Source organism: Lissotriton vulgaris, chromosome 4_1, assembly GCF_964263255.1.
Source record: "Lissotriton vulgaris chromosome 4_1, aLisVul1.2, whole genome shotgun sequence".
In the NCBI taxonomy this organism is placed as follows: domain Eukaryota; kingdom Metazoa; phylum Chordata; class Amphibia; order Caudata; family Salamandridae; genus Lissotriton; species Lissotriton vulgaris.
In genome coordinates, this window is record NC_141691.1 from 1,474,609,205 (window position 1) to 1,474,630,419 (window position 21,215).

At 49.7% G+C, this 21,215-nt stretch overlaps 1 protein-coding gene across 1 annotated transcript in view; it reads right to left on the reverse strand.

Annotated features, from left to right (window-relative positions):
- Positions 1-21,215, reverse strand: part of PRKDC (protein kinase, DNA-activated, catalytic subunit) — a 2,818,033-nt gene that overhangs the window by 1,176,780 nt on the left and 1,620,038 nt on the right. The window contains exons 56-57 of the mRNA XM_086965729.1: positions 1,547-1,645; positions 31-241 (exon numbers count right to left, since the gene is read on the reverse strand). Of these exons, the coding sequence (XP_086821855.1) occupies positions 31-241; positions 1,547-1,645 (310 nt within the window). The remainder of the gene's footprint in view (positions 1-30; positions 242-1,546; positions 1,646-21,215) is intronic.

Consider the following 21,215-nt stretch of genomic DNA (forward strand, 5'->3'; position numbering starts at 1 on the left):
ATTCAGAAGTATCTCTGGTTCATTGCTTACCTGAAATCTACACTCTGACAAAGGATGCTCAAACATTTGCCGAACGTAATCAGGGCTCCTGCTGGTCATTTCAAGTAGCAGATTTGTGGCTAAACTGAGGTAGTTAGTTTCTATTTTGGGAGAGTACAATGAGCTTAGCAAAGCCAACATACGATCAAAGGTGCCAGTTGGTAGCCTAGTTTCATCACTCCAGAAATTTCTGACAATCAACCTGTAACAAAGACAATAATAAAATTAATTAATTTATTAAAATCTGACTACTTTAGACTATTTTAGGTTTGGTGCGGATGGAAACTTAAATATTTGCAATTAGCAATAGAATTCAAAACAAGCTAGTTTTTTTCTTTAGAATCTCACTTTGCACAACCTCAGTAAAGGATGCACTAAATATAGGAATTTTTACCAAAGGCAGCACAATACTTTCTTGACATCTGATTATGCTACTACATTTGTGGAACAAATAAATTAAAAGAAACAAGGAACTGTGTAACATGGAATTGAGGGTAGGTACATTGTGGCCCAGTAGTTAAAACTGAAAATGGCAACATCACCTGAAAATGTATTTTATCTAAATTAACCACCTCATGTTTCCACATCATCTTTTAGAACAGCCATGTCAAACACTGTTGGATGAAGGCAGCATGTCTTCATGCCCTGAGGGCTTCCCTCCTTCGTCATGCCTCAAAATGCCTGTCCCTTGCCCATGTTTGGGGGCTAATATTGCTATATGCTACTCACCTCTCTCTTTGCATCCAACCTGAATTTTGAGGGCTCTTATCTTCTCCCCTCATACTGGTGCAGCTCTAGTGAAAGTCTTTATCCACTATCAGATTGTCACATGTAGAGTTTCTGCTCTATTTCAGAGGCTGGCTTTAGATTTGTGGTGACAACTCCAGCTGATCTTGGAATTTTAGCAAACTCTGGCATCAATATTGAAACTTGCTCATCTGTCAATCTAGTTGAACATCATGGATATCATCATTTTTTATTTTCACAGATGTTTATTATCAAAGAACAAAACACTTTGTAAACTTATCTACTACATATATCACGCGTGAAGCCTGTGTAAAAAGTGCCTGAGGTTAAAGAGAAGATTGATAGTCCAGTGGAAACGAACAGCAATAATAATAATGTGACTGTCCATTGTGAAAACAGGATTTGAAAATGGGTTTCAAAACCTCCAGTACATACCAAAAACTGAAATTAGCTATTTAATGTCTTTCAAAGCCTATTCTTTTAGGATAATGTATTGGTGGCAAGTATCAGTGACTACCCAATCAACATTTGGAGATGTTGGCATAGGATTTTTTTTGTCTGGCACAGTGGCATTCAACATGGCATTAACACAGAATGCAAAATAAAACCTTTTTTAGTACAAGAATCTGATGCTCTTGTTTACTTTTTTATTATACTGATTCTTTGCACAGCCCAGAACATTATAACATTGGTGAGAAAACAGTATTGCCAATGCAGGTATCTAGAATATAATGTAAATAGGAACACTATAAATACATACTGAAGTTCAGCATCTTCATCTGTCAGTCCCTGAAGTAGTGACTCTTTTGTCAGGTTAAACACTTCTTGAGACTGGCTGTCCATTTGGCTTTCTGGATCCCTTGAGAAAAAGCATGCAGATACTGTTACTCATTTCTAGTATGTTATTAGAGAGGAACATTAATTAGAAATCCTGAAAAATTTTGAAGGTGAAGTTTAGGAGGATGGCTGAAATAAATCATAAGTGGTGAAAAGTATTTCTAAATAACAGACACACATCAACATATAGGTGCATGGTACTCCATGCCATTTAACAGCTGAATCTTGTACACAAAGTGTTTCCATCTCAACATTAATGCTTCCCATTTAAAAATCAATTGAGAGGACTACAACACTACAATGCACAGACATAATGTGCAAGAAAACAAGCTATGCGATTACCCCCCGACTAATGCCCTCTCACATCAAAAAAGATGGACTGTGCACCAGGGCATCACCAAGCACACACTTGGTCTAGGAGATCTTCTTTTTGCCAGACCAATTGAGGTCAAATTATGACATTTTGAGTCACCTCAACTCTTTCAATAGCATGCTGAGTAGTAAAGACCTAACTCGAAGGAGGTGGTGTGAAGGTGCAGATCAGCTGCAGTACAACACAATCACTGCTGCAACAATAAGGATAAATATCCTGCCAGATTTATTGTAAAAGTAAAATATTTAATGATACCTCCTTATATACACACATACATATATTTTGATATCTGTGTGCGTGTGCATATAAGCTGGTATCACAGATAGTTCGACATTTTCTATATAAATTATGACGAAAAAGCTCATTTATAAAAAGCGAAACAAAAAAATTACATGAAATTAAAACACTGGATGCTCACGTTAAACACGATATATGGTTTGCAATTTTCAACTAATCGAGACCAAACTCTGAGGATCACGATCCTCCCACCAAAAGAAAGGGTTACTTGCACAAGTTACTACTTGTGTAACGATATATCTGTAAGAGACATTAGTTAGTGATAGATTCCTTACCTTAGAATATCCCCAGGCGTCAGACTGGATCCGGAAAGTTTTGCGTAGCAGTACCCTTGCGCGTCGGTAGGCATCGTCTGCGGCTCCGCGTCCGTCGTCGGCGTCGTGGGCGCCGTGATGACATCGTCGGAGTACTTAGACGCCGCCTCCGCGTGCTGACGTCAGTTCTTAGCCACAGCTTTTCCGCGCCAGAAGCGCAGAGCCATGACAAAAACCGACACTGGTGCCAAGAAACTAGGGCCCTGAAAGGGGATGACCTTAACCCTAGATATCGGTTCGCAGAACGGGGAGGATGGGTGGGTCGGTAAGGAATCTATCACTAACTAATGTCTCTTACAGATATATCGTTACACAAGTAGTAACTTGTGCATCTGAAAGAGACACGTTAGTGATAGATTCCTTACCTTAGAATAGATACCCCAGCAAAACCATCCCCGTGGTGGTGGGTCTGCGAACCAATATTTACACCAGAAAGTCCTGGAGAACGGAACGGCCGAAGTAGCCGTCCCTCTGGACTTGACTGTCCAGGCAATAGTGCCGCGCAAACGTGTGCAACGAGGCCCACGTAGCTGCCTGGCAAATGTCCTGCAAGGGCACACCTCGGCCCAAGGCAGTTGTAGTGGCCGTGGCTCGAGTGGAATGAGCCCTCAGCCCAACAGGGGGTTCCTTCTTAGCCAAGGAGTAACACGCCTGGATGCACATGATAATCCATCTAGAGATGGTCCGTTTGTGCACCGCTTTCCCTTTCTTAGCGCCCGCGTACCCAACAAAGAGTTGATCATCCACCCGGAACTGGCGTGTGCGATCCAGATAAAATGAGAGTGCACGTTTTGGGTCCAGACGGTGGAGCCTCTCCTCTCTCGAGGGGTGCGGAGGCGGAAAGAAGGTGGGCAATGTGATGGACTGCCCAATGTGGAAGGCCGTGACCACCTTCGGCAAGAAGGAGGGCCTAGTCCTCAAAACAACCTTGTCCGGATGGACTGAAAGGAAAGGAGGCTTACAAGAGAGGGCCTGGAGCTCACTCACTCTCCTGGCAGAGGTGATGGCTACCAGGAAGGCAGTCTTCAGAGAAAGAAGGCGAAGTGGACAGTTATGAAGTGGCTCAAAGGGAGCGCACATCAGAAATGTGAGAACCAGGTTCAAGTCCCACTGAGGCATCACGAAGGGAACAGGAGGGAAAGTATGAGTGATGCCCTTCAGGAAGCGATTTACGATGGGGGACTTGAACAAAGAAGGTTGGTCAGGCAGCCTCAGAAAGGCTGAAAGAGCCGAAAGATAGCCCTTGATAGTGCCCAGAGAAGAGCCCTGCTGGGCAAGAGAAAGAAGGAAGAGAAGAACCTCAGAGAGAGGGGCATTGAGGGGATCCACAGCCTTTGCTGTGCACCATGCCACAAATCTGTTCCACCTGCAGGCGTATACGGTCTTTGTGGAGGGACGCCTGGCTGCCAGAATGATGTTGCAAACTTCAGGAGGCAAGTCAAATGGCCTCAACTGTCGCCGCTCAATCTCCATGCATGGAGGTGGAGACTGGACAGGTTCGGGTGGAGGACCGTCCCCTGCTGCTGCGACAGAAGGTCCTCCTGAAGAGGCAGACGAACCGGGGGATCGACTGACATACTGAGTAGCTCGGGATACCAGTACCTTCGTGCCCAGTCCGGAGCCACAAGGATGACTTGTGCCCGGTCGCGCTTGATCTTCTTCAGCACTCTGGGCAGAAGAGGTATAGGCGGAAAGGCGTACAACAGACCGCAGCTCCACTCGCGACGAAAAGCGTCTCCGAGCGAGTGCCGCCTTGGAAATTCCAACGCGCAGAACTGATGACATTGCGCGTTCTCTTCGGTGGCGAATAGATCTAACCAAGGCTCTCCCCATCGCAGAAAGAGGCCTTGCGCCACGTCCGAGTTCATTCGTGATCCATCGAGCACCGACGGCTGAGTTCGTCCGCCCTGGCCTTCAGGGAACCTGCCAGGTGTTGAACCACCAGAGTCGCGCCCTGATGTTCCAGCCATTGCCAGAGGCGCAGAGCCTCCTGGCATAGGGTCCACGACCCCACCCTGCCCTGTTTGTTGCAGTACCACATGGCGGTGGTGTTGTCCGTGAACACCTGCACTGCACTCCCTCGGACAGACGGGAGGAATGCTTTCAGTGCCAGACGAATCGCCCGCAGCTCCAACAGATTGATATGGAGCCGGGACTCCGCCGGAGACCAGAGACCTCTGATCTCCGCCTCTCCCAAGTGGCCTCCCCAGCCCTGGAGGGACGCGTCCGTCACAACCACGTGCTCCGGTTGGGGAAGGGAGAGGGATCTGCCGTTGACCCAATCGCGGTCCGTGAGCCACCACTGCAGCTGTCTCGCAGTGCCCTCCGAGATCAGGACATGGTCGGACAGGTTGCCCCGGTGCTGGGCCCGCTGAAACTTCAGGTCCCACTGCAGAGCCCGCATCCGCCACCGTGCATGATGCACCAGAAGGATGCAGGAGGCCATCAGCCCCAGAAGCCGCAGCGTCAACCTGACCGAAACCCGGGATAACGGCCCGAAGATCGGAATCAGGGCCTGTATATCCCGAACCCGCTGTTCGGGCGGGTAAACCCGAAACTGCGCCGAGTCGAGAACCGCTCCGATGAAAAGGAGCTTCTGAGAGGGGCACAGGTGTGACTTCGGCACATTGATGGAAAATCCCAGCCGGTGCAGGAGATCCGCCGTAGTCTGGAGGTGGCTGACGACTGCCTGCGGCGAGCCCGCCTTCAACAACCATTCGTCTAGGTAGGGGAAGACTGAAACCCCTAACCTGCGCAGGTGAGCTGCGACCACCGCCATCACCTTCGTGAACACCCGTGGGGCGCTGGTAAGGCCGAAGGGGAGCACGGTAAACTGAAAGTGCTCGAGGCCTACCGTGAACCGCAGGTAACGCCGGAGGGCCGGCAGGACGGGGATGTGGAAGTATGCGTCCTGCAAGTTCAACGCTACCATCCAGTCTCCTGGGTCTAGGGCAGCCAAGACCTGAGCCAGTGTCAGCATTTTGAACTTCTCCTTCCGGAGGAAGCCGTTGACGTTCCTCAGATCCAAGATAGGGCGTAGGCCCCCTTTGCCCTTCTTGGGTACCAGGAAGTAGTGGGAGTAGCAACCACGTCCTACTTCTGGCCCAGGAACGCGCTCGATGGCCCCCTTGGCCAAGAGGGCCGAAACTTCCTCCTGCAGGAGCCGCAAGTGATCCCCCGATACGCGGTGGTGTTGCGGTGGCATGGCTTGAGGGGTCGTCTCGAAGGGGAGGGAGTAGCCCCTTCGGACGATCTGCAGCACCCACCTGTCCGAAGTGACTGTGCGCCAGTGAGAGTGGTGATGGCGAACCCTGCCTCCCACTGGCGTCACATGGGCCGAAAAGCACGGACTAGGAGGGTTTAGAGGCGGATGCTGCGGGGGCAGGTGTGGACTGGCTCCGCTTGTTTCCCCGACTGCCTCCACGGCGGTTTCCACGGCCGCCGCCGCGCTGGACGACAGTCTGCGGCGAGTGGCTGGCGGCACGTGTGGGGACGTCCCTTCCTTGGCCACGAAAGGAGCGAAAGGCACCCATTTGCTGGCGCAGGGCCGAGAGGCCCAAGGACTTGGCCGTAGCCCTGGAGTCCCTAAAGCGCTGAAGCGCGTGGTCTGCCTTGTCGCCAAAGAGGCGACGGCCATCAAACGGCATGTCCATGAGTGTATTTTGGACGTCTGCCGAGAAGTTGGCAGATCTCAGCCAGGCGTGGCGTTGTATCGCCACCGTCGTAGCCATCGCTCTGCCCAGCGAGTCAGTAGTATCCAGTCCGCACCTGATATTATACCTCGCTGCATCCCGGCCCTCCAGTAGGGCTTGGCCGAGTTTGGCCCGTACCTTCAACGGACACTCCGGCAGCACTTCCGCCACCGTTTCCCACAGAGAGTGGGTGTAACGGCCCAAGAGGCATGCGGTGTTGCAAGACCGCAGTCCCAAGCTAAGGGACGAGAACATCTTTTTGCCATAGGCCTCGTACCTCTTGGATTCCCGATCGGGGGGAGCCGTCGGGAAGGCGGTCTGGGAGTTAGAGGCCTGGATTACCAGACTCTCGGGGTGGAGTGGGTGGACAGGAAACATGGGTCGCCCGGGGCCGGGCGGTGGCGTCTGGCCACGTTCCTATCTACAGGCGAACCTGTAGCGGGCCTGGACCAAGTGCCCAAAAGAACGTCCGTCAAGGCCTCATTAAACGGCAGCAGAGGCTCCATGGAGCATGACTGCGGCTTAAGGACCTCAGTGAGGAGGTTAGTCCTCACGGCCGCGACGGGGAGCTCAAGGCGCAAGGCCTTAGCAGCCCTCATCAACACCACACTATATGCCGCACCCTCCTCCGAAGCCACGGTAGGAGGAGAGACGAATCCAGTGTCTGGAGAGGTGTCCAGGCCACTGGCCTCCCCAAGGTCTCCTGTCCAGTCCATGTTTGACTGACATTCCCTTGTCAGAGGGTCCTCAGACCCCTCCCAATTCTCCTCGTCCCCCATCTCCTGAGATTCAGGGTCATAAGTGAATGGGGTGGGTTCATAGAATTGAAATTCTCCGAACGGCGTCGAGAGCGGCGCCGACAGGCGTCGACCCGACGTCGGAACCCAGTGAGAGGAGGCACCGGGGACGGCGCCGCCCGAGGACGGCGCCGGAGGGGACACCACACGGACCGACCCCGGGGGGGTCGTAAGGTCCACCGGAGACGGTCCATCGCCCGACGAGGGCCCAGCGGTGCCCTGCGGTGCCGGGCCAGAAGGCACCGACGACGCCGGGGCCGCTCTACCCTGCGGCGCATAGCCCGAGGGCAGCGGCGGCGTCGGCATCGCGGAGCCCTGCCGCGCCGGGCCCGAAGGCACCGGCGGCATCGAGGCCGAAGCACCCGACGGCGTCGGGCTCGTAGCCCCCGACCCACTAGGGCCCCCAGACGGGTTCACTGGGCCCGAAGGCGCCGCGGAACCCGTCGGAGGAGAAAGGGACCTCATGGCCATGAGGAAGCGCTCGATCTCCTCCGGCGTCGCGTTCAGCCCAGGGACCGGGGGGTATGGGGCCGAACGCGGCGCCCGCGACTCACGAGGAGCCGCGTGGGCGGTGTCACCCGAACCCCCGGCCGCATCGCACGAGCGTCGGGGGGAGTCAGAAGAGCGATGATGTTTTTTCGACTTCTTATGCTTCTTACCTGACGACTTGGACCCGGAGGAGTGGCGCCGACTCCTGGAGCTGTGACGGCTCCGTCCCCGCGACCTGTCCCTCGACCTCCCGTGGGACCGGGACCTCACACGGCACGGGGCCGACTGGAGGATCTCGAGTCGCCTGCGGGACCGCTCCCGCCTGGCCTTCCTCGAGAGGGCCCGACAGTCGGAGCAGGCCTCGTCGTCATGGTCGACGCCCAAACACATCAGGCACAAGCGGTGGGGATCCGTGACCGACATGGTACGGTCGCACTCGTCGCAATGCTTGAAGCCGGACATCCCTAACGGCACCGTCGGAGTCGTAAGACTTCGAGATGGATCCAAAAAAGATCACAAAAGTTTAGTCAAAAAGTGACTAGGGAACTGCTCTTTCCAGATCTGCGCTGGCTGGCGCGGAAAAAAGAAGAACGGACGTCAGCACGCGGAGGCGGCGTCTAAGTACTCCGACGACATCATCACGGCGCCCACGACGACGGACGCGGAGCCGCAGACGACGCCTACCGACGCGCAAGGGTACTGCTACGCAAAACTTTCCGGATCCAGTCTGACGCCTGGGGATATTCTAAGGTAAGGAATCTATCACTAACGTGTCTCTTTCAGATACACTAATTAACAATCTTCCTGGTCAATATATAATCTTGTATTGCCTTATAAAAACTCCTTTTAAGCTTCAGAAAAATATTTTCCCAGGAACGACTCTAGTGCTGGCAGGTGGTGCCACATGACTCCAGCCACAATTCTGCATCTGGATGTAATATGAATAAAGCGTAGTAAGCATCAACAGGTGCATTGATATTAGTTCCTGAGATTTTTCCCTCTCCTCATTGAGGGAGGCAAAGAGGAACTGAAGAACAAGTTACTCACCTTCTGTAACAATTTATATGGTAAAGACAATATCTAGCTGCAGATGCTTTACCTCTGAATTTCCCAGGCGTCATATTGGATCTGCAAAATATTGTGTGAACGGTACCCCTGGGTGCCATTGGGTGGCTTTGTTTGGTTCCACATGGTGGAGTTGGCACCGGACGTGACATTGAGGTCACCTATACAGGTTCCCCCTAGGCACGTGGACGTCAGTTACTTTTCATGTCTTTTCATGCCAGGAGCACAGAGCCATGAACTGAAATGACTGATGTGTGTCCAAACTATGGTCCTGAAAGGGGGGCAAACCTAGCCCTAAAAATGTGTCTCCAGACTTGGCAGGCATGGGTGGGTCTGTGGATAATCTACAGCTATTGTTTCTATCAGAGAATGCGTTACTGAAGGCAAATAACTTGTTCATCTGATAGAGGCTTCTAGCTGCAGATTCCTTACCTTTGAATAGATACCCAAGCCACCTGGAGGTGGCCTGCAGACAAATTGACTATCCTAAGATGTCCAGCAGGACTGAATGCACAAAATGCCTGTCTCTTTGGACCTTACTGATCAGGCAGTAGTTTTTGGCAAACATTTGCAGGGATGCTCATCTTGCTGCCAGTGGATGTCTAGGACTGGAACCCCATGACCTAATGCCGTGGTCGCAGCTTTTCTTCCGGTGAAATGGGCTTGTAAGTCCTCAAGAGGCTGCTTTGTAGACATGGCACAGATCACCTTGATATATAGAACGTCCCAGCGCAAAATGGCCAATTTTTGTACAGCCCGACATTTTTTAGCTCATACATAGCCGAAGAAGAGCTGGTCGTCCACATGGAACGAGTTTGTGCAGTTACGGTAGAACGACAACGCTCTTTTTGGGTCCATGCGGTGGAGTCGGTCCTCCTCTTTATAGGGATGTGGAGGAGTGTAAAAGGTGAGTAGGATGACATTGTCCCAAATGGAATGGGGTCACCACCTTAGGTAGAAAAGAGGCCCGGGTACGAAGCATCACCTTATCCAGGAATACCATAAAAAGAGAGGCTTAGATGATAAAGCCTGCAGCTCACTAACCCTCTGGGCAGATGCTATTGCCACTAGAAAAGCTGTCTTGAGGGTAAAAAGCCAGAGAGGACAAATGTGTAGTGGCTCAAAGAGAGCACACATGAGTTCAGTGAGAACCAGGTTCAGATCCTACTGAGGTATTTTGAAGGGCAAAGGCGGAAACATGTACAAGCCCTTTCAGAAACCTATGTACAATAGGAGACTTAAATGAAGAGAGGTGGTCAGGAAAGCAGACAGAGCTTAGAGAGAACCCTCGAGTGTGCTCAGAGCAGAACCCTGCTGGGCAAGGGTGAGAAAGAACGGAAAAATGTCAGAAAGAGAGGCAGCAAGAGGGTCAATAGATGTTTCTGTACAATAGTTTACAAATCTTTGCCAATGACAGGCGTATTCCTTTTTGGTGGAGGGACGTCTGTCCACCAAGATAACTTTACAGACTTCGAAAGGAAGGTCAAAAGCTATAAACTGTCACAACTCAATCTCCACGCAAGGAGGTGGAGATTTCACAGCTTTGGGTGGATGACCCTTCTCTGCTGCTGCAACAGAAGATTCTCCCGAAGGGGCTGTATCAGGCTAGCTCAGTATATAGTGTTCACCTATGGTGAGGCAATTTGTACAGAGTCCAGGAAACCCTTAGTGACAGTGTTTAGGTCCCTGATAACAAAGCTCCCACGGGGTAGCTATGGAGAGCAGCTAAGGCTTATCCAGGAGGGTGTAAAGAGGCTGCATTTACCATTATAGCCAGTCAGTAAATCTTCACACATGAAACACACAAGTGTTTATATAAATACTTCAGTATTTATTATACCACGACGAATAACTAACTTGGTACACCTCCTACCCAAAGATATGAAGTACAAACAAGAAATACTTCACAAATAGGTGAGTAGCATAGAAAAACACAAGGGCCCCTATGGAGGTGGGGCAAACCATATACTAAGAAAGTGGTATGTGAGGTAAGTTTCAAAACAAGACTGATACCCAAGGATGGAGAAGCCCTGGGGAAGCACGGAACCACCAGAGGTGAGTAGCTAGGGACCCCAAGGCGCTTGGGTGCAGAGTGGTTACACCGGGTCAAACGTCCATAGGATAACACAGGTTAAGTTGTGATTGGTATTTTCTTGTTTCAGAACCCTTCCAAAAGGACCCAGAGGAAAACGAGTAGGATCAAGGAAGGTTGGAGAGCCACTCCCTCCATGGATACCCAGGACAACTACACCATGGAGTCCGGGTGCATAGGCGCGAAATGGCGTCTGAACTGCCCGTTGAAGCCATTGGAGGATCTTGGAAGTCCGGGAGGCTACAGCAACTCGTGGATCAGGACGGTGGAACCCAGACGTACCTGAAAGCAGAGGGGACAGAGTCCAAACCATATCATGAAATCATGCAACTAACACTCCAATCGGTGCGGTTGCATCATTCGAACATGTTTGATACCAAACCTGACCGGATTCGGAGCAGCCATTATGTGGTTGGACATCTCAACTTGCCAGTGTCCACTAAAATGGCTGCCCCACACTTACAAAGCCCAGAGAATGGAGTCTGGGGTTTATAGGGGTTCCTTGGTCATGCAGGTGTACCCACACACTTAGAGCCATGCACTATGCCTTAGACTGAAGGGCCTACCTTAGGGGTGAAATATAGGTTTAAAGTGCAGTGACCGGGGGGACATTCTTAACAAACAAGAACAAATATTTGACAGAATACCGAAAAAAGTCTGTAAAAAATCGGTCTTCTCCAGATCAGCAATGACGTGGAAAGAAGTGACATCTGCTTGCATGGGTGGCGCCTATATAGGTGATGGAGATGCAACTTTCGGCCGGAACGATGCGCAGAACAGGATGAATCCACCTGACGGCGTGCAGCGTTATTGCGCACGCAAATGTTTCCGGATCCAGTCTGACACCTGTATGGGGAGACAGCAGAGTTGCCTGAGGTGGGTGTGATATTGGTTTGTCCGAGAAGGTTGAGGATGAGTCTGGCTGAAGAGTTGTGTATGGTTTGAAGTCTCTCCAAGACGTGTGCTGCAATTCCCATGTAGAGAGCATTGCCATAGTCCAGTTGGCTGATGATGGCCTGTGTCACGGGGCATCTCATATGCAGAAGTAGCCACTTGAAGATATTACGTAGCATGCACAGAGTGAGGAAACATGCGTAGGAGATGGCGATCTGTGATTTAATAGTAAGTTTGTTATCAATGATGATTCTGAGGTTTCTGGCATGATTGGAGAGTCTGAGTGCAGGTCCTAGGTCTGATGGTCACTAGGTGTCATTCCATGGGTTGCGATTGTTGCAGTACTTCAGTCTTGTCTGTTTTCAGCTTTAGGCGGTTGTTCTTCATCCAGTCGGCAATGTTTGTCCTGCATCTGAGGAAGTTGGCCCTGGTTGTGGTAGGGTCATTTGTGAGTGGGAGGATGAGTTGGGTGTCGTCTGCGCAGGATATTATTTTGAGGCTGTGAGATTTCAAGATGTTGGTCAGAGGAGTCATATATGCGTTGAAGAGTGTGGAGCTGAGGGAAGAGCCCTGGGGGACACCGCAGGCGATATTCTTGAGTTCGGAGGTAAAAAGTGGTAGGTGGACCCTCTTTGTTCCTCCGGTGAGGAAGGAGGTAATCCCCTTGTATGCCGATGTGGTGGAGTCTTTTGATCAGCATGTGGTGGGACATGGTGTTGAAAGCTGCCGAGAGGTCGAGGAGGATCAGAGCTGCTGTGTCTCCTTGGTAGAGGAGGATTCAGATGCCGTCAGTGGCAGCGATCAGGGCAGTCTAAGTGCTGTGATTGCCGCAGAAGCCAGATTGAGAGGTGTTGAGTAGCTTGTTCAGCTGTAGGTGTGTCGTTAGTTGCTTGTTGATGGGCTTTTTGAGTCCCTTAGCTGGGAATGGAGACACGGAGAATTAGTTTTTGAGTCAGCTGTAGTTGGCCCAGAGGCACGCCGGGAGTGTCAGGTCACCGAAACATGAGGCACACGGAGTTATAAAATTCTTTAAGCTGGGCTGGGGTCACTCCACCTCCTGGAAAGGCAGAGAAGCGCAGTGCCAACCCAGGCACAGGTTCCACAGAACGAGGCCTAGAGAATCAAGACTCCTTCGTCACATTGGCCGAGTGATGGGGAGAAGTTGAAACGTGCTTAGACTTCTCGTGTTTCTTATGCCTCTTATCTGACGACTTTGAACATGAGGCAAGAACTTAGGACTCCCAGAGCAATGACCGAACCTTCTTCTCGACCAGGATCAAGACCTTCGGGGAGAATGACGTGGTGCCAAGGGCCGGCCCGCAAGCAGCTTTAGGGACCGCTCCCTCAAAGATTTTGGAGCCATGGTCTAGCAGTCGGAGCACAACTTCAAGTCATGGTCGTACTCCAGGCACCATAGAAAAATTGAGTGTGGATCTGTCACTGACATGGCACGATGGCAGGAGCAGCCTTCAGGAGAAGTAAGGATCACCCTACACAAAAGGATCCAGATTATAAGTTATAGAGAAAATAAATTCATGCAAAAATGGAAAGAAGGTGTAAGGTGTCCCAAGTGAGATTAGAACCTATATATACAAGTGACAAATTGTGACATACACTAAGGTTACCAAAATAAATAAAAATGACCATTTAGTCAATATTCAATAATCATTTACAGCCTTTCGTGACAATGATGAAGGATGAGTACATTGGTTTGTTTTGTGAGCGTGTCGATATTTCGACCTCGCAAAGGGTAGGAGGTCTCCTCAGGACCTTACAATGAGTGGCACCTGAAATCAGATAATTTAGGAAAGGTGATCAGTGGTCTAAATAGACTAAGAATTAGCAAAAAGTTGAGTAATGGCAAAAAAGGGCATACTCCATTATCTGGATTGAGAATGCTACTCTGTCAGAGAAGTGAGGTGCACACCCATAAAAAGGGACTCAAAATGAGTTTTAGGGAGGGAAAGTACTTACATGGGGCCCAGCCGGGTGCTATTTGAGAGGAGACACAAAAATGACAAATGGTGTGGTTAACTGCAGTGGGTAAAGCCTAGGAAACTGTTGTGCGTTACTAAGAAAAATCGAAAAACTCACCTCTGTAAGTGGGAGGTGATCTTTTCAGCATGTATCTATTTACACGTCTTAAGTATAAAAGAAGAATCCGAATTGGTATAATACTTCTGGGGAATTAAAGAAGATAGAGTTAAGCAAGGGGCCAGTATGCTGTGCTTGTATTTAGAGACTCAATGCTACCGATATCTACACGTGTAGAAGACTCTTATCGCAAGTGAAGATTGCTTTTGGATTGAAATCTTTGAGGAAATGAGGAACAGTCAATGTCAAGTCGGCAGTTACCAAATATATGTGCCCCTGCGAGGGCTTAGGAGTGTGGATCAGTCACTGACATGGCACAATGGCAGGCGCAGTGCGGTATGAATCCATAAGTCTTCTTTGACATGTTTGGAAACACCTACACATCAAAAATCGTCAATAAAACATTAAAAAAAAGCTTGTCAAAAAGTGACAGAGTAGCTCTCCTAACAAATCACTAGTTGGTGCGGAAAGAAAATAACTGATGTCAGCGTGCATTGGTGACGCCTATATAGGTGATGCGGACGTCACTTCCAGTGTGGACGCAGAGGACGTCACGGAGAGCCCACCGACGCCACCTACCGATGTATAAGGGTATTGCTTGAGCAACAGTCTTCCACATCTAGCCTGACACCTGGGAAATTCTAAGGTAATGAATCTGCGGTTAAGTGTCTCTATCAGATTACTAAATTTAGAGGCATTTAGGGGAGTGTAGGGTAGCAGCCAAAGGGCTACTTACTTCTGGGTAACTACACGCCCTATATGACAACTTCCAGGGGAGAGCAGGCATAAAGCTGACTCAGAGTTCCTAGCTACACAAAGTCCAATTTACTAAAACCCATCTTTCGTTGTTCTTTTAGGTAGCCCCCCTTGGAAAGGGAGAGGGGGGGGGGTTGCCTAGCCTGTAAGTTAACAGGCCTAGTCTCTAATTTTCCCGCCTGCTCTGGTGCCAAATGGGCTTCAGGGCAGGGGGTGGCAATTCCGAGGTTGAGGGGGAAACCAGTCAGCCAGTACACTAGAGGACTAGTAGTTTTTCAGTAGGCACCTCTAAGGTGCCCTCTGGGTGGATGTCATAATAAATCTAGTTCTGTCATCAGTACAGATTTATTAAGACGAGGTGTTTGATACCAAACATCAGTGGTTTCAGTGCAGCCATCATGTAGCTAGGTAACTTGTAATGACCAGTGCCCAGTACATGTATTTACAATGGCTGCCTGATCACATGCAATATTTATTTTATTTATACTTGTAAAGCACCAAATCACCAACGGTCTCTAAGCGCTACAAACCATTAAACCTGGGATGCCATGATGCTTGCAGATAGAGCACAATTAGGGTTTGAACTTATTTAAACGCTTCAGTTAACAGGAGTCTTAAGTTTTTTCCTAAATGGTAGGAGAGATACCTCCCTGCGCAAACTCTCTGGTAGCTTATTCCAAAGCTGAGGAATCACGACCGAGAAGGCACGTCAGCCTAAGGTGGTGCTGTTAAAGTGTGGGCAGGCTAACAAGTGTGTGCCTGATGAACGAAGACAATGACCAGGCACATAAGGCTCCAGACGATCTTTAATGTAGCTAGGGATGCTCCATACATAGCTTTGTGTGCAATACACTGGCCCTTTAACCCCTTCCATGCTGATGACGGCCCCCATCCGTCATGCATTACAGTGCTCGTGTGCTGATGACGGCTGGGGGCCGTCATAAAGCCATTGATTCTTTAAAAGCCTAGCACACGAGGAAAATCGGCCCAGCATGGAAGGGGTTAATCTGATCCTCTGTCTGATAGGGAGCCAGTGTAGCTGCTGTAACAAGGGTGTAGCGTGTGTTCTTCTTGGCAGTTTAAGGATCAGACGTGCTGCATCATTTGACACCACCTGGAGTTTCCCCAAAAGTTTATCCGGGAGTCCTATGTATACAGCATTGCCATAGTCCAGGCGAGATGGAACAAACGTTGACACCGCGGTACGCAAGGTAGCAGATGATAACAAGGGTACAAGTTTCCGTAGTTGCCTTATCATTCCCACACAACTTCCCCACTAACACAGCAACCTGATTGCTCATTGCTAGTGTATGTATTAATGGAACTAGACATCACAGGGTTCCATCCGCTCAAGCAGATGTGCCCTCATTCATAATATAATGCACCCTGCCTTAGCCTTATAAGGCCTGCAGTAGGGGTCACGTACATGTACTATATGCAGTGCACCTTTGCATGGCACACTGTGCTACGTCTTGTTTTCAAAATTGTTTGCACCATTTCACGCATCCTGCAATGGCAATCTGCATGCAATTTTTGTGTAGACTCCTTTGGGTGGCCTTTTCGATGCTACAGCACATGGGGACTCTCTGTGATACCCATGCCCTGAAATCCAGGGGTACCATTTACTAGGGACTTACAATTAGACATTTACCTTGTGTTAAGGGAAATAGCACTGGCACTGGGGGCCTAGTTAGCAGGGACCTAGTGCTCTTTCAGGCAAAACGCTACAGTACTAGGGCAAAGCAATTGGGGGTGGTCATGTCAAAAAGGGGCACTTTCCTATAGTTTGTCCGACTAGTAGATGCCTGCACCACAAAGCTCTCAAGAGAGGGGTACTAAGACAAAAATTATGGAATTTATATAGCGCACAAATGCCGGAGGGCATCTAGGCGCTATGCGGAGGGATGTACCAGGGATTTAGATGAAGATGGTGTAGCTTAGTTTGAGAATAGCCATGTCTTTAGCAACTTTCTGAATCCATTGCTCGGATTCAGAAAGTTGCTAAAAACATGCCTACTCTCAAACTAAGCTACACCATCTTCATCTGAATCCCTGGTACAGCCCACCGCATAGCGCCTAGATGCCCTTGGGCATTTGTGCGCTATATAAATTCCATAATCAAAGAAAATCAAAGAAAAAATTTAGGATCGGGTAGGGGGGTGGCATCTTGCAATTTGGTGATTTAGTGGGTTAGTGGGGGGTGGGGGGGATTTGGGGGGGGGAGGGACGGCAGAGAATGGTTTAGCCAGGCCCCTAGGAAAGTACAAGTGAAAACTAAGGTGGTGAGCTGGAGGTCGTGATCTTCAGCTGCCATCCACATTGCCACCACAGAGAAAGCACTCTTTTCAGTGGAAGGACGTGGGGTCTGGGAAAGGCAGAATCTAGAAATGTGTCAAAGCCACTGGCGTATTGGAGGTCACTATATAAACTCTCTTAATGGTAGGCTTGATCAATTTCGTCATCTGCATTATAATCGTTGTCAGAATCTGTGCCAAACAAGGAATGCAATATGAGGGATCTTCGTTGTGGAGATGGGATGAACAGCACAGGTTGGGGGTTCGATGGAAACCAGGCTTGGCCTTGGCTGAGGTTGTAGCGGCTACTACTCTGGTCAGAGAGCGGACACCCCATCCTCTGGCAACAATAGAGTCCGATTCAGTGATGATGTTCCAAGAAATGGCGTGGTCGGGGAACAAGCGCCAGCACAGGAGGAGGGGAAGGCCCAGTGGGGGCAATGGAAGGTCCAACTGGCATGGAGGGCGAACCTGCCAATGGTATCCTAGATGAAGAGCCTCTTATCCTCTTGGGGGCCATAGATGCACCAGGGAGCGTTGGAAGAGATCCAAAGAGTGAGATCATGGCCTCGTAGAACTGTTGGATCAGCATAAGTGTCCCAGACAGTCCTGTAAACTCAAGGTTTGCCTGGACAAGTTGTGGGATTGGCTTTGAAGTTGACCGGCTTTGGGACCGAGATTGTGAAGAATTATGACACCCTCGCACCTTCTCAGCAGTACGAGAATAGCATGAACAGGTCCAGCTTGAATTTTTTGTATTTTTTCTTCAACTTATCTGAGGATTTGGAGAACATCAGAATTGACTCCCGCAACTTCTAGGACTGGGACCGAGATCAACCTTTGGACTTGGACCGATCCTGACAAGGATCTTTCCAGTGCTTGGAGACAAGAGTTTTGCCTTGCTCTCCCGTATGGCCTTCGAATTCATCGATGTGCAGCCAATGCAGGCCTCAGAGTCGTGACTCATCCCAAGGCACCACAGGAAAACCTGATGAGGATCTGTCACAGGCATTTACTTACAAATGTCCTTACAGTGTTGTAGGAAGGTGAGTTCCTTCTGCATGGTTATCCTCACTTTTTGCCTGGTGCCAAGCTATCTTTTGACTAGTCCAACTGGGATCCTGCTAATAAGTATCCCAGTCTATCTGCTTTCTCCCTAAATTGTTGTGTTCAGTACTTAGGTACATCCCAGATTGTATTCTGGGGTACCCTTATAAGTCCCTAGTATATGGTACTTAGTATGGTACCCAGGGCATAGGTACCTCAGAGGTCTCCCATGGGCTGAATCATGTATTATGCCACCCATGAGAGACCATTCAAAATGGAATTACAGGAAACCATTGCAGCCTGTGTAAGTTGGTGCTAGCACCACTTACTAAAGATATAGGTTTCCTATATCTAGGGTCACTACACTTAAACCCTATAAGTCACTCCTCTAGCAGGCCTTGGCAATCCTGAAGGCAGGGTGCTTGGTTCTAAGTGAGAGGGTGTCCCTGCATGAGCAGGACCCCCCTGCAGCCTACGGAGTCCATTCTCCCGGGTTGTCAGTGAAGCAGCCATATACCATATAGAGAGGCATCGCGTAATTATGCGATGACCATCTCGAAACTGGCTGCAACTAATCCTATCATGTTTGGTATCAAACATGTTGGAATCATACCCTCACACCATAAACGGTATAGGAGGTATGATTCCAAGCACTGGAAAAGTCGTCCGTTAGGCTCTCCATGTCGCCGGTACCATTCTTCCAGACCCAGAAAGCACAAAATGGTTGCTGCCAACCGGAGAAACATTTCTGCCCTCCTGCTGCTGAGCCATGCTCGAGCAAGGGAAGGCAGAACAATAGGCACCCTGTCACAGGGAGGTGTGACCACCTCCCAGACAAGATTTAGTGTATTGGGATCGGGTGGGTGCGCTTGCCAGCGCCAGAAAGTCTGCATAAGAGGTACATTTAGTGTCCCTGTGCATAGTCCAGTTCAGACCAGTCTTGGGAGCCGTTGTTGTAAATATTTTTGTCCACCCTAAGCGTGGAAGGGTATACTCAGATGTGAGTCCCTTGCTCATTGCACCATCAGGATTCAAGCAAGCCGGGCCGAAGAGGCTGAAATGCCAGAAACCGGTCCCCGGTAGCTTGTTTCCTTCCCAGTGTAAGAATTGGCTTTTGTAGTTTGGTTTATTTGCATACAGCCAGGTTCTGAAACTGGGATGGTGCAGTGAGCTAAAAAACGGTGTTGGATCTAGCCCTGATCTCTTGACTGGGTGAGAGTATTCTGTTTAATTCAGAGACTCTGTCCCTCACCACCCCTTGTTGTAAATAATAATGTTGGCTTCGGCTCTGGCACGCAACTGGACAAAGGACATTGGAGTAACCTCGCCCCTGGCTAGACCCTCTCCTGGTAGGGTCTCCTAAATCTCCCCAACCCTTTCCTTAAGGTACTTAAGGGCTTACCTAGGTGTAGGTCCCTATATTTGTCATGGGATAAGATTGAGATCAGACACCACTTCTACTTCTACCGTCTGGGCACTCTGGACTTCGTTGTGCCTGACTTAATCTGCCTTCCAGTCTGCTGCATCCTCTGTGCTGGTGTATCATATAGGAACCTTCCAAAGGCCTGTGAAGCATCAAAGACATCTGAAGAAATCTCCCTTGGAGTGAAGGAGTCACTACCCTGCATTTGCAGGCACCGCACATAAGTCGACAGGTCTGCAGATCCTGAGCACCTCCGGACTGCGTGGGCTCTGCAACACAGGTGGTGGTTTTCCAAAGCTCCCGAGGCCTGCCCTGCCCTCTCACTAAGTTTGAGGCAAGTATCCCTCATTGGGCTTGCAATAACCTAACCCCTGTGCACCGCGTTCAACTTGCAGTTACAAAGGTTTGTTGGCTTCCTTCCAAAAAGATCTTCAGGCTCCAAGAAGCTCCAACCACGAGCATCTCCTGTAATCAGAATCTTCAGCCACACCGCACTGTGTGCATTGTGGCCTGCATCTTTTGGTGAGCTGCTTGAGGTCCACTCTGTCACGGGTCCTCCCCTGTAGAGGAGGATGTTTGTCCACAGGAGCAAAGACGAATGTCCCACACACTTCTAAACAGCAACGACCCAAGCGAGAAGAGATAACTCGCTCAAAGTCAGTTGCTCCCAAAAAGTTTGGGGGGAATTTTCCCAGGGAGTATACCACTCTTTCCCAGCAGGGACGATGTAGCTGCAGTCTCGATGGCAGGAGATGGCTGGAAATAAAAGTACAACAATACTAACCTCACCAGTAGTTTACAGGACTGATACATAAGTGTTCAACATAGCATTCCACTTACCTCACCAGGAGAGCGTCAGGGCTTTAAGCTAGTAGTCAAGTCGAGAACCAGGAGGTACAGAAGGGAACCTGGGTGACTACCAGCAAGGATACCTCCAAGGCAGAAGGTACACAATTCCAGTCCTGCTCTTAAACTGAAGACAGAGCAAGACTGGGCCACAAGAGCAGCTGATGACAAGCTCGTATCACTTATAGAGCTAAAGACAAAGTGACACGGAAACTCCCACTTCCGACTCATAAACTAAAGGCAGAGCGGACTGAGTAACATATATCACACAACACTCACAATACCCACACCACGTCCGGCTCTTGAACTTAAGACGGAGCGGAACGGGTGTACACACAACAAAACAACGCAAGGATTACATACAACGCGTTCCACTCGTAAACTGCAGACGGAGTGGAGCACGTAAACAATAACAACAAAGAAAGCCTCCGTCCACTCTTAACATACGCCAGAGAGGAACGGCGAAGAGATAAGTGCTAGAGATCAAGCCTCACAAACAGAAACGGGGCGCAATGGACCGGAAGGTAAACAATGCGGAGAAGAGTGAAAGGCACCGGGGAAAGGAGGCGCCGGGAAATGAGAAGCAGGGTGGAAGAAGGGATAGGGGTAAAGAAAAAGGGATACAGGGAATCAAGGGCAGGTACCACAGGCTCAGGAATCAAAGGAGCAAACGGGAACACGAAGGCAGACAGGAACCAGGACCGCTACGGGACCTCACAGAGCAGGATGCTGAGTAAAGGGGGCGTGGTCACTAACCAAGCAGTAAGCCAAGCAATGATTTGCGGGTGAAACTCTCCTTTCTGCTAGTTAGGGAGCGTCTCAAATTACCGCAACACAATGCAGTATGTGAATTAGGGAATGTCACAAAAAGACCTCAGGGGTTTCAATAATGAATGCGGAAAGGAGCACTCTATGCAGCCCTGCGGAATCTACGTTGAACACTCATGTCTGTGATCAGATCCGACCACCCCTAACACACTCGTCACTCCAGTGCCTCCGACCTGTGGGTCCTTTTGAGAGTCAACTTTGTTTCCTGTGGGTTCCCCTAACTGCTCAGGGCCTGCCCTGAGTCCCCAGCTTGTGGTGAATCCCCTGGACCTAGCTGGTCCAGGCTTTGCT